Source organism: Aulonocara stuartgranti, assembly GCF_965226115.1.
Source record: "Aulonocara stuartgranti genome assembly, chromosome: 9".
Lineage (NCBI taxonomy): Eukaryota > Metazoa > Chordata > Actinopteri > Cichliformes > Cichlidae > Aulonocara > Aulonocara stuartgranti.
In genome coordinates this window covers 24,424,561-24,437,500 of record NC_138960.1, presented here as the reverse complement: position 1 = coordinate 24,437,500, position 12,940 = coordinate 24,424,561, and the positions used below count along the sequence as shown (strand labels likewise).

The window sequence follows — 12,940 nt, the reverse complement described above, 5'->3', positions numbered from 1 at the left end:
TGAGCTACTATTCATCCGCTCGGTGATCCAAGTGCTGTCTATCCTGGTGGTCTTCTACTACCACGAAGCCCCCTTTGGCCCCAAGGGCTATCGACTGCGTCTCTTCTTTTACGGTGTCTGCAACGTAATCTCAATCACCTGCGCTTACACATCCTTTGCCATAGTACCACCTAGCAATGGCACTATCATGTGGCGTGCCTCCACCACAGTCTTCAGTGCAGTTCTAGCCTTCCTGCTGCTGGATGAGAGGCTGGGCTATACTGATGTAGTCACAGTGGTAGGAAGCGTGTTTGGCTTGTGCCTGGTTATGGTGCCAAATGTAGCAGATGAGGAGAAGTCCAGGCTGGGGTTTTGGAAGGAGGCCTTTGGCTACACAATGACAGTGATGGCCGGCATGACTGCTGCCCTCTCCATGATCGTCTACAGGGCCATTAAGGAGCGGGTCAGCATGTGGACCGCACTCTTTACCTTCGGCTGGACGGGCACAGTTTGGGGCGCCTCCACCATGTTTATCATGCAGGAGCCCATCATTCCTCTGGATGCGGAGACCTGGGGCTATTTAATTGGGATTTGTATCTGCTCCACTGTGGCATTTCTCGGAGTCTACTATGCTCTAAATAAGTTTCATCCAGCCTTAGTGAGCACCATGCAGCACCTGGAGATTGTGGTTGCCATGTTTCTCCAGCTCATCGTTCTGAGGATGATCCCCTCTGTCTATGACGTCATCGGGGGCCTAGTCATCATGATTAGTGTGTTTACTCTGACTGGAGTCAAGCTGTACAGGGTGAGCAGAGCCATTCGGCAGGATTACCAAGAGATCCTGGACTCACCCATCAAATGAATTTAGATGTCAGTCTAATTGTTTACAATGTTGCTTGGTTGTACAATTCAAAGAATGTCTGGGTCGTCATCTGATGATTTTGTATTGTTGTGTTGTCAAATGAGTGCCAGTTGTGTAACTAATAAAAAAAATGGTGTCTTAATATTTGTGTGGGAAATAATAATAAAAAAAAGGCAGATATAACATGGTGACGACTTTGCCCCCAGTAGTATTGCTTTAATGTCTAATCAGTTGTGTGACTGGCCAAAATGTTGGGCATGAAAATGATCTGTTTAGTTTGTGTGCTTTACCACGCTCCAAGATTTGAAATCAAATTGACCCCGTGGGATCTGGTCTTGTGAATGTCAATGTAAAATCAGCAAAGATGTATCTCTGTAAATGTCAGCCCAGAGATGGGTCACGCTACATAAAAGGAATAAAATAAGAACTTTAGAAACAGCCCAACCTTTTATAAAAAACAAAACAAAAACAAAAAAACAACTGGTATTTATTTGTGTGGCTCCTAAGCTGTTGCTTTCCAAGACAGTATAATTTCTTCAAAGAAACAATTACAGATGAGCCAGCGAAGCTACAAAGTAGAATATAATGTCCTTTATGTGATAGGCTGCAGGCTGTGGCATTATGTGATATTGTTCTTATTAAATCTAAATTGAACACCACAAACAGACTCCAAATTTACTGGAGGCCAAATGTGACTTTGAAAAATAAAAGGTCTTGTCTATAATTCCTTATATTTTGTGCACAAACTGTTGTTTTGTTGTTGCTGCTCCCTATCACGTATGCTCTGGCCCCGTCGCCTAGTTGATACTTAACACTGGCGATTATAACCCTGGATTCTGCTTCTGTTTACTGTCAGATGCATATCAAACTAATGCCCAGAGGCAGGTGCACTGTATTGAATTAGAGTTGCCTTTTGACAGCGTGAGACCATTTGCTTTTTCTGTAGTGGGTGATTCAGTGTCTCACCAGTGACGTCTCCTTTTCTCTGTTGGGAAAAACCAAGACCACTTGAGCTCTACGTTTCCCCAAGGCAAAGCAAAAGCAATGGAATGAAATAAGAACAAAATGAGGATGCAGAGTGGATGAAAAGAGGGGATGATGCTTGCTCACAGCTGACACAAACGCATGATTCACTGATAGCCCAGCAGGTGGCATTCAGGATCCACTTCATTTAGACTGCTAGAGCTAGGAAATTATTTTACTTCAGAAAGCCAGGAAGCGAATGTTTTGTGTATGCAGTAGAAATGGAAGCATATTGATGGAGCAAATTGATCTGAGACTGTGCACAGCTGATGACAATCTATTGAATAATAACCTTATTTGCACACAAATAGGTAATAAATGTCATGGGACCAGTAATATACCCTTATTACAGCAACAATATAAGCAGTAAATCAAATCCGCCTGTGTAATGACAGTCTACTACTATTGAATAATACAAAATGACTAAAACAACAAGCTAGATCCATTTGCAGAGAAAATGTGGACAAAATCTTTCTCAAGCTAATAAGAAAGTGACTCAAAACACATTCCACCATGCCATATTTTATTTTAAACAGTCCAATTTATATTAAAAAGTGAATAGAAGTATTAGATGGAGTTTATAATCCACTATACATGCAGTATTATAGTCTAGTTTTGGGTGCAGATCACAGAATACATGTAGGGCAGGCCCATCTGTTTGAGCAGGAAACAGATTGCATCCTGCAGCGAGTTGCACAGCCTTCCAAATTACTCTGCAAGTATCTTCACCACAGAGACGTTTAATAGATGTATCATCATTTCACATGTGGAGCCCGAATGGGATTGGATGACGAGTTATTTTATGTAGATTCGTTTTGTGTATCGCACGGTTGGTGATGACTGGGCATTTCTTTGAAATGCTTATTAATGCTGAGAAAACTACAGTTGTCATATACTAAAAACACGTAGGCAGCATTTAACGCGATGCTTGCTGAAGGGCAAGCTTGCACTTTTTATGTATTTTATTTTAGCAAGTATAGTACAGAACATCAATTTCTTACTAGCCTAAATTATAGTTTGGGTCTTGTGCTAAAGTCCCACTCCCTACGTATCTTTCTTTTAGATACCAAAACATTAAACAGTACGTGATGCGATAACCAGACTCACTTTCATCTCTCTTTTCATACACACGTCTATCAATGGTAGAGATTCGATCGATTCTTTACCCTCACAGAGACGAAAACATGACGAATGCTTAGGGGAAAGCAAAGCACCAGCAGCTGCAGTGAGATTAACGGACAGTGTCTTTGTCCAATCACAAACTCCTGATTCTCTCTCAGCCAATCGTGTGGCAGCAGGCGGGACCCAGAGAGCGTCTGAACTGCTTGTGTAGCTGCTAGTTAGCTTAGCCATGCTGCTGAGCGATGACATGCATTGATGCAGAAATGCTATTCCAACGGGGCACGGCGTCTCGTCAGCTAGGCTAGCGTCTTGGAGTGGGGAAAAAAGAAAAAAAACCTGGCTGCTTAGCTAGGATTCTGGATGCCGCTTCTGTGCATCTTTGGCTGCTGTGTGTAACCCTTTAACATATTTCCAAAAGGACATAAGAAGAGGTGGCCGTCAGGAATCAGGTAAGACCTGGTATGACTAGAGCAGGGTATGAATCTGAGCTGCCGCTGATGGTGAAGCTCTGTGATACAGACTGCAGCACTAACGGTTCTCCAGCGTTAAAGCTCACGCAAGCTAACAGCTAAACGTTAACCTAGACTGAAAAAGAAAAGGAGAGAGAGAGAGAAAAACACCTAGTGTCCATGCCAGCATGGCCAGCACACTGTTATCCAGCTGGCAGACGGTTAGTCTGGCTGTAACCACTAAAAGCAGATGGGGGAAATTTTCTTAGCCAGGTTAATGTTAGCCGTTTTAGCGTGACACGCTGTCAAGCTCAGGTTATAAGGTAAAAACTCCACCAAAACTGCTACACAGCTTTATCATCTTTATTCTTCTTTTCGTTCAAGCGGGCACCACGTAAACACTTCTATTTGTAAGACTGACAATTTAAATGAAGCCACAGTGATGTTAAACCGTTTGATCCAATTTACAGTTTATACTTAAATGCAGCTTTATTTTTTTCTTATTATATCTCAGGATTACGTTTTTTAATTGCGTACTGAGTTGAACTCGCTTGGTCGTGGTCTCGATGTGCATCACTGGTATTGGGGTTTGCTTCAAGTAGCCATAATTAGTCATAGCTGGTCCATCACCTCTATCTTCACCCAGTGATACCCAGTTGGCTTGGTATCTGTTTATTTGGATCAGTAGTGCTCAACCTAAAGACATTCTGTCCCAGAGATTTCAAATGCAGGAAAAATCTTCACCTTAGAGAACATACAACAATGAATTGTTTTTTTTGTTTGTTAAATAGTTTTTTTTTTATTTATCTAAACTCAATTTGTGGATAAATACCTACCTGTATACTACGTGCAAAATGCATTTGAGCCTACATATTCCTAGTTGGATCGCTTAGATCTTGTTTTGGGCAAGATTTTGGGTAATTGCACACTTAGTTTATCCCGTAACATTGTTTCTACCTTACACAACCCAAGCCAGACTAAATGTCATTCTTAGAAGCACAATGGGGCAGTTCGTCTGTATAACTCCTGGCGAGCCCTTGCGGCTTTTGTTTGTGTGGCCTTCTACAAAATTTGGTGCAACACTCAACAGATTATTCCAGCTTGAGGTTTTTGTATTGCAGGTATTTATTTGTTGATTTGTGGTTAATTATATCAGAGCGATTTATGCGAGTAGCCTGCACATCTCTGCAACCAAATACTAGCGACTGGTTAAGAATTACTCTGTAATTATTGTCACAAGTTAGTTTTCAAGGAGGTGAGAGGAGGAGGAGGAGGAGGAAGAGAGAGGCATTTGCTCTGCTGTTGCTCTCTTCTCAGTTGGAGTCACAGAGAGGGTATCCACAGCTTGCAGGAGGAAATGGTGATGCCATTCTTATCAGCATTTCGTACTCGAAGGCTTACATTTGAAAATCAAATGTATGCATGGAAACTGCAATTAGGCAACCTATTTTAAAAAAAAATTGCACCTGTCAGCTGCCATGTCATGAGCTTCTGTGCAGAAGTGAGGACTGTTCCTTCACTCTGATATACTCCTTGTGTACTCCTGTAATAGTCATACATCCCACACTATAATGGTGCTCTTGTTTGGATTTTATGACAGAATAATCGTATGCGTATGAAGGCGTTATCCTTTTTTTGTTTGGCTGTGCCCTTTCCTCTTTTCCGAGTGTCTGGCTACCAGTGGCTTCCAGCAGCCAAATCTGTCCTCGCAGCCCAGGGTAAAATACCAACTTTGCTTTTCTCGATAGTCAAAACGATGGCTAAAATTTCCCTCGTCAGGGCTCAGAAGCTAGTTCATAAAGTCACCTTTCTTTCTTTTTTTTTTTTTTTGGACTTTTTATGAAGTTGAGAAATGGGGATTTTTTTTTTCTTTTTTCCGCAATTGTCTCTTTGCATGTTATCGCCTTAATCTCTGTTATTGCATACATTCTCTTCCATTTCCTCTTTCATTTTTTTTCTTTTTTTGTGCCCGACTGCTCATGCATGTAGATGTTTGAAGAGTAAATAACAGACGTTCTCTGTATACATTAACTGTGACAGAATATGACGGAGCAACAGCTCCTGCTTTCTGTGCCCTGGCAAAGGGCAAAAAGGCGACTAATGAGCAAAACACTGAAACCAAAAAAAGGGGAGAAAAAGATAAGTTTCAGCTTAACTACTAAAGCAAAGTTGTAAGGAAGTGCACAGTTATTGTTTCTTGTTTGGACTAAGTTTTCCAACTTTTGTAAAAGTGTACTGTCCCGGCTGTATTTGCCATCTTTTTGTTTTCTTTTGAAGTGATTTGACTTCCTCGTGTCGAGTAGGAGAAGTGTGCAGTTTCAGTGTTTCTTCTCTTAGTCCATTATGGTTCGGGGTTTTCTTTCAGTGGGTTTGGCAAAGTGATAATGAGGATGTGCGTACTCGTGCAACTACGACTGTCATTGTTGTGACAGCAGTTGTGTAGCACTGAATTACAAAAAAAAGCAATACTGTCATAATGAAAGAACTGTGCGTGTCTTTAATGATGAAAGCAGGCTTTTTAGGCACAAGCTTAGGTCATTTCTGTGAATTTATTAAACCAATAGTAAGTCCTGTCCACAAACCTTCCTCAGTCTGCTACAGTACTTTCAGTAGGAGCAAGAAAATGATGGTTCATGGGTGGCTTCCACACCACCCGTTTTTCTTGTCATGTTCTTTATGAACATGTTATGCAAAAAAAAAACAACAAAAAAACAGTTAGACCTTCATATAGCTCCAGTATATGAGACTGTTCTAATTAAAACCTCTTGTGTACCAGATTTTTGGATCTATAATCTCACCTCTCAGTGTTGTCTGTGGTCCACTGGTAGCAAATAGAGATCAGTGACTAGATGGAAATTTTCCTGTGACTATTCTATAACACCCAAACCTAGGAGCAAAGTTCAATTTTATGGCATAACGCTCTTGGCTGTAACGACAACATGGAAAATATTTGAATTAAAGCAAGCTAGATCTTGAATGCAATCACACGGGAAATCAAACAGCAAGAATGAAATAATTAAACAGTCCGGCAACCTAGGAATCTCATCAGTCATTTGAGAATCAGTTTGTTTTTCTTATCGCATTTCTGATCGCCTTGAAACTGACCTTCAAGCAACTGCTGAGATATTGGCTTTGTTGCAGACTTAAGCATCTTAATCAGATTATTTTGATTTCTTTAGTTTTTGTGTGTAGAAAAAAAGCTGACCATCCCTATAAAAATCTGTTGTTGCCTCTGAAATGAATGTGCTGGATCTTTTGAAGGGGTTAGCAATAGGGCTGCCACGATTAGTCGACTAGTCACGATTACGTTGACTATTAAAATCGTCAACGACTAATTTAATAGTCGACGCGTCGTTTGAAGCTTTGTAAGATCGCAAAAGACGCAGGAATAAGTACCGGTAGTAGTATTTAAGAGTGTAATAACGGACTGAAACAGAAGATGGCAGCACTGCATGTACAAGGATGCCAGCTGCCGTTAAACCCCGAAGAAGAAGAAGAAGCTGTGTCCCAGAATTCATAGCGCGGCCCAGCGCATTTGTCAACAATGGCGGCAGCTAGTTATTTTTAATATTACTCTTATTATTCTTTTTGGGTCACAAAATAAAGTTTAACATATTTTCAGGCGAGAATGTAGCTGTGTAAACCTCAAATATCTGCTCAGTTTATCAAGACAGCGCATATTTTCAAAAGCGCTCCAACGTTTTCTGAGACGTCTGTTACCCACTAGCTCGATAGCTAGCCGGGTTCAAGGCTCACTCGAGCCTGTGAGAACACCGGACTCCCAGCAAATCGTTTTCAAACCCACCGCCGTCTTTCGCTACTCAGGTTAAACATTTAATATAAGTCACTTAGATAACTTAAAAATGTTATTGTTTGGCTTTTTAAAACAAAAATTTTTTTTTAGTATTTTATTTGTTCCTGAGTAAATCTGTTTGGCTGAGATTAAAGTTATAGTTTTTACACAGCTGAATAAATGTCAAGCAGACGACTGATTATCAGAAGTGTGAGATGCTCGAGAATATACTCCGGTGTCCTGTTATATTTTAGATAGCAAGGAGCAGACGGCTGAGTTTATTAAACTCCATCGAAACAATCTGCAGATGTCATTCAAATTTAATAAACTATCATCTTGTCTTTTTTTTTTAGTTAGCACATACCTTAAACACTTCAAGCTGTAAGCTAATGATAGTTATATAAGAGCAGATGCATGCTGGTGCAATAAGCTGTATGTTTTACGTCCAGTGGATGCATGATCTGATTAGTTGACTAATCGCAGAAATAATCGGTGACTAGTCGACTGTCAAAATAATCGTTCGTGGCAGCCCTAGTTAGCAACATGTATAACAAGTGCTGTTTCACACCATATCCCTGGGTATGGAAAAGTTGCTAAACAATCTCCAGCTTTCATTAAAAATGCATGAGAACATTGATTTTACTCTCAGATAATACCCTAAAGAAATAAAATGAACTGAAATGTGTGTAGGCTGACTGATTTGGGGAGTACAGAGATGAGCGTTTCTGTGGAAAATGTTCTTTCCCCCCCTCTCTCCTATCAGAGAATGTAAGGATGGGAATTTTTGCAGATCCTAGATTTTTGATTTTTCCAACTTGTGTCCTTCTCAAATGTCTGCCACAAGTAGCTTGTTTAGTTCTATTGTGATGGCATTTTTGAGGATGTAGGAAGAGTTCAAATGAAGCCTTTATCTATTTTATATCTACTACTGTCCAGTTTACAAATAATCTGTGGTTTTTACTGAAACAATAACAAGGTCTTCTGCTTCATGGCAGTACTTCCCCATATTTAGATTTTGTTCATACTGACTCCTAGCAGGTTTAGGAACCATGACAGTACACAAAACCAAACCAAGAGCAGCTTTATTAAACTGCACTGCTGTGTGTTGGAGTTCCTTCTGCTTTGTAAACTTAGATTAGTCATTGGGAAATCCCCTGGAGCTCCAGAATCACAGATGCACTGTTGCTTTAAACCCAAGATTTCTTGGATGTGGCCATCATTTTACCTGGTGGGTAGGCCAGCTAGAACAAGAGCTGCCAATTTCAGGGTGTACATGAAGAGGTGTAGGCTGCTAAATTAGGTTGAGTCTAAGGAAATGGATCCTTTCTTCCACAGAGGTATTAAGCTCTGACAGATATCTGCTTACGGATGGAATAAAAGCATGCTTCTGGTGAATCACCTCGTGCTGCCAGCTGCAGAGTGTGCATTCACTATAAATAATTAATTATAATTAGATAAAGCATGACTTGTGTGCAGTCTTGCAAGTGGCTTTACAGTAACATTTTTTTCTATGTTTTGCCTTTTTTGCAACATCATAGGCTTTCTACAAACTCTTTGGTTATGTAACTTGCTGTGATTTCTGATAAGGAAGCTTTGATCAGGTTTTCAGGGCTGATACAGATCAACTTATTTCATTTTGACAATCTCGGTTTCAGCATTTTTTTTTCTTAAGTTTTATTAGCAAACGCCTACTTGTAAGGACCCATGAAAACCGTCTTGGTTTCACATTTCTTGTCTTCTCTTTTCATTTGAGCAACGTTAGTGTGAGCCTCTGAAGCAATGCTTGGTAGATTGCTCTCTTCTGGGGCAGTGATTTAGACTTTGTGAAAAATCAAAATTCAGCAATCAAAACTGACTTTATTACAGGTGAATCTCTGTGCAGCTTAGACACAGACATTGGCATTCTGTTTAACATCTCGTCCCCCTCTTCCAGCCACAGAAAAGGAGTCACTTCACCAGTACCGTCTTTCTGTGGGCTAGACAGTTCACAACCAGACTGAGGGTGAATATGCAGTTGTAATAATAAACTGTGAAGTGAAATAAGGAAGTGAAAACATTTTTAGCGTAATGTTTGTTAATTTGAATTTTATGAACAGATACTCAGACACAACAATGGATATCCTCTAATATGGATGGATGCCTATATGAGAATATGTTTGTTTGTTTGTCTGCTATAGATTTGAAAAGGTCATGGGCTATGATTTAATTTCTTTATTGTGGTGTTTGAGACATTAAGTTTGCCAAAATTACATAAATACTGCCTTTTATGAAAATGGCACTACTCCTTTTTTTTTTTTTTTTTTTGCATGGGATTTTCAGGCTAAATTGCTAAGCAACATATTTCAAACAGTGGCGTTTATGTGGGCCTTTCACATATTTGTTTAGAGTGTAGAGTGGGGCTTTTGATGTGAAGTTAGTCTAAAAGAAAGCTTGAAACTTTTGCTGTTGGTCGTTGCTATGAGAGTAAATCTCTGACAGTTCTCAAAGGACATGAGCCACGGTCTATTTTAGGCCATTCCCAACTGCTGAGGGTGATCCCGAGGGGTGGATAACCAACTGCTTTCACACAGTCATGAATGTAGCTTAGCCTATATGCTTAACCCAAAACACTAGAGGCCCACTAATTCAATTTTAATGTGATGCTGGAACAATACAGTTTTCTAAAGTGGGAAATCATGTGATCTGTCTTGGTGCTAAAGTTTAAAGTAGTCCAGCAGTTCATCTTTGATCTCTTTAACAAGGTACATTACAAGCATCAGTGCAAAGATAAGTTATCTGAACTCATCTAAACTCGAAGAGGGTCAAGCCTGCTCTCTGTCAGCTTGCATCACTTTCCCATCATCCGGTCACCCTTGTGTCCACACTTCCTGTCTCACAGCTGGCCTGCCAAGTCTCCCATGACCCTTTGCTGCTGTGCTTCTGTTTTGTTTAGAGAGAAACTGGGACATCTGGGATGAGCTGCAGTCTCATGGGATTTCAACTGCTGTGGTTCAGTGTGAAGAGAAGCGCAAACATGTCTTAATCGGCCCATCGCCATCCTGTGCTGTCAGTTTGTGAATCAGACCTTCCCTGTATCTAAAATGCACATTTTGGTGGAAGGAGGAAGTGTAGCAGTGCCAGAGGGGCTGAGTGAGCAGCGAGCAGAAAGAGCACATTCCAGAAGGCAGCAGAGCCCTGTGATTTTAGCAGGCTGTCACAGGGATTAGGTTACTCTGTCTGCCTCTGTGAGCTCATGCTGCTGCTGTCTCAGTGCCTCAGCAGTCTTGCCGAGCAGTGATACACTGTATGCCCACACAGTGAAGATAGACAAGGATCCATAGTTGTTCTTTTTGGTTTGTTTAGCTGATACAATATCCAACTGTTGTGAGGTTTTCTTGTTTGTTTGTTCATTTTGTTTAACAAATAACTTCTCATATGACTTGTAAAAGGACAAAAATTGACGTCAGTGCAGCTCTGGCTATTTTCTACTCATGCTTGTCTCCAGGACAGCATCTCTATAAAATGCATTCCACTAAGAGTCCACTAGGAGTGCTCTTTGACTGGCTCTTCACTTGTGTGCTTTTTTTCTCCCCCTTTTTCTCATGCATAGACTCGAGAGGTTATGGCAGTAGCTGTAGATTGCAGGATGTGGTGAATTCATGTCAGTGTTGTTTTATTGTAATACAAGAACTGACAAAGTTGCACTGTGCATCTTCATTACACTGCTAATTTGCAGTTATTGCGGTTTGTGGTTTACGCCGTCACTTGAGCCTCGTCAAATTTTGTGTAACAGAAAGGTATTTTCTGATGACTCTAAATAAAGGATCGCTGACCTGTGTTCAATACCCCAGTGATGCCATTTGGGTTAGTTTTACATTGCTGATGGGAAACAGTTGTGACTAGAGTTGGTACTCTTGAGAACATGAGTGGTTGACTTGTATTAACACTGCTTGACCTGTCACTAGATAACGTTGAGCCAGACTTACCGCTTGGTTTATAATTCTGCACATTAGCATGACACAAATAGGCCCACTTTTTTTATAAACACACATTCCACTTGTGGTAATACCCCCACACCGAGTTCAATCTTGAGCTGTTAGCTGTGAAGTGACAGCGTTTCAGCGTACACTCAGCTGGCTGTTTTGTGTAAAAACTGCCCCGGTATGTTTCTAATATTTTCCGATACTTTGTCAGATATTACTTGATTAATCTAAATTATAATTCAGCCTTTAAAGCAGATGATACTGATAATAACGTGTTGGAAAAGCTCTCAGTAAAGAAGCTACTAGAACACAGGTTTTTATTCTGTTTCAAGGCAGAATATTAGAGATGTTTTGTTTTTTTGTTTTGTTTTTTTGTTGTTTTTTTTTGCTTTATTGACAGCAGACTGGTTTTGAATGTTACGAGGGAGGAATAGTAGAGCTGCCACGAGCAGGGAAAACCCTGCACTTACCACAGACCACCAGATCTGGCTACTTCTCCAACCATTTCATGCAGTCTCGGTGCCCTCATTGATGACCACAAAGCTTGTCTGTAAAGATCGTGTTTTTGCTTTATGTTTGGCACCCACGTTATTTTTCCCAGTGCTTGGTTTCTTCAAAACATCTATACTTCTACTACTTACTCATTATAAAGGTCACAGGCTATTTGTCTGGGAGCATTGAGTCATGACATCATCGCATTTGATAATCTTGTCCACTGAACATTTCCACATCAGCAGCCCTTGCCCTCGTAGTGGTTTTTGTTGTTGCTGTTGTTATTGGTTGGCCTCTTTTCTTCTCCACATCACTGCGAATCATCAGTGAATATGTTTTTTTGTTTTGTTTTTTATTTTTACTTGTCTTGCAAAATTCTCCAACTACAGGTGATTCTGCATATGTTAATTCATCTCAACTCTAAATGGAAAGACAGTTTTTTTTTTTCACGTTTTTGGTTAGTTAACCTAATTTTTGTCTCACAAATGCAAGATGGCGGCAAATATGAACGTATACAGCAGCACAGTGCTCCCGAACTACAATTTTGTTGTACATGTATGATGACAATAAAGGGCTATTCTACTGTATTTTATAATTTAAGAGGAGTCCTTTTTTGTTGTTTTGTTTTTAAAGCTGTGAGTTAGAAAGATAAATGTGAAAACATTTAGTCACAAAGTCAATAAGATCGATGTGTGCTATGTGCTGCTGGCGGATTGGGCTTACCTGTTAATTCTGCCTGGCAGCAGGGTAAGTGGAGATCCACAGTTGATGTTAATGCGAGACCGTTTGAGCAGTTTGACCCGTCTGACCTCTCGCGTAGCGCTTTGGGGCAAGGCGACTGGTCTCGGCTCAGTATGCAGCTGCATGATTAGCTCAGGGCATCTGTCGCTTAACTTTTTGATCCTCCCTCACATTCGCATCGCAAGTCACTGTGGTGTTAATGTGCACTTAGTGCTTAGCCATCTTAGATGTGGGGGGTGATGGGTTGCAGCGTGTTTTCTGAAAATGGGAGGAATAGCTGTGCACTTGCGATTTGGTCATGAAATACTAGGGAGAGTGTAAAATGGAAAAACTATAGTAAGGGTGGGATGTTGTAAATGCAGGAGGAGCGCATATACACACTTGTATTCCTGTTTTGGCAGACAGTTATCCAGCCCAGCCCAGGGAGTGGAGAGATTGTTGCTTTTGTCTTGGGTGAAGGAGGCTCTCGAGAAGAGTAAATCAGCTCTTTGTTTTTTTTGTGCCACTCCCTAACATG

At 40.6% G+C, this 12,940-nt stretch overlaps 2 protein-coding genes across 3 annotated transcripts in view; both read left to right on the top strand.

The window, feature by feature from the left end:
* The window catches only part of slc35g2b (solute carrier family 35 member G2b), a 3,105-nt gene extending 1,931 nt beyond the window's left edge, over window positions 1–1,174 (top strand). The window contains exon 2 of the mRNA XM_082547569.1: window positions 1–1,174. This exon is cut by the window's left edge and continues 436 nt beyond it. Within this exon, the coding sequence (XP_082403695.1) occupies window positions 1–841 (841 nt within the window). The 3' untranslated portion in view covers window positions 842–1,174.
* Window positions 1,175–2,775: 1,601 nt separating this feature from the next.
* nck1b (NCK adaptor protein 1b) overlaps window positions 2,776–12,940 on the top strand; it is a 26,388-nt gene continuing 16,223 nt past the window's right edge. Inside the window, exon 1 of one of the 2 annotated variants that reach the window (XM_082545556.1) lies at window positions 2,776–3,435. The gene's annotated coding sequence lies outside the window, so the exon portion shown is untranslated. The remainder of the gene's footprint in view (window positions 3,436–12,940) is intronic. The other variant, XM_082545555.1, reaches the window with a different exon arrangement.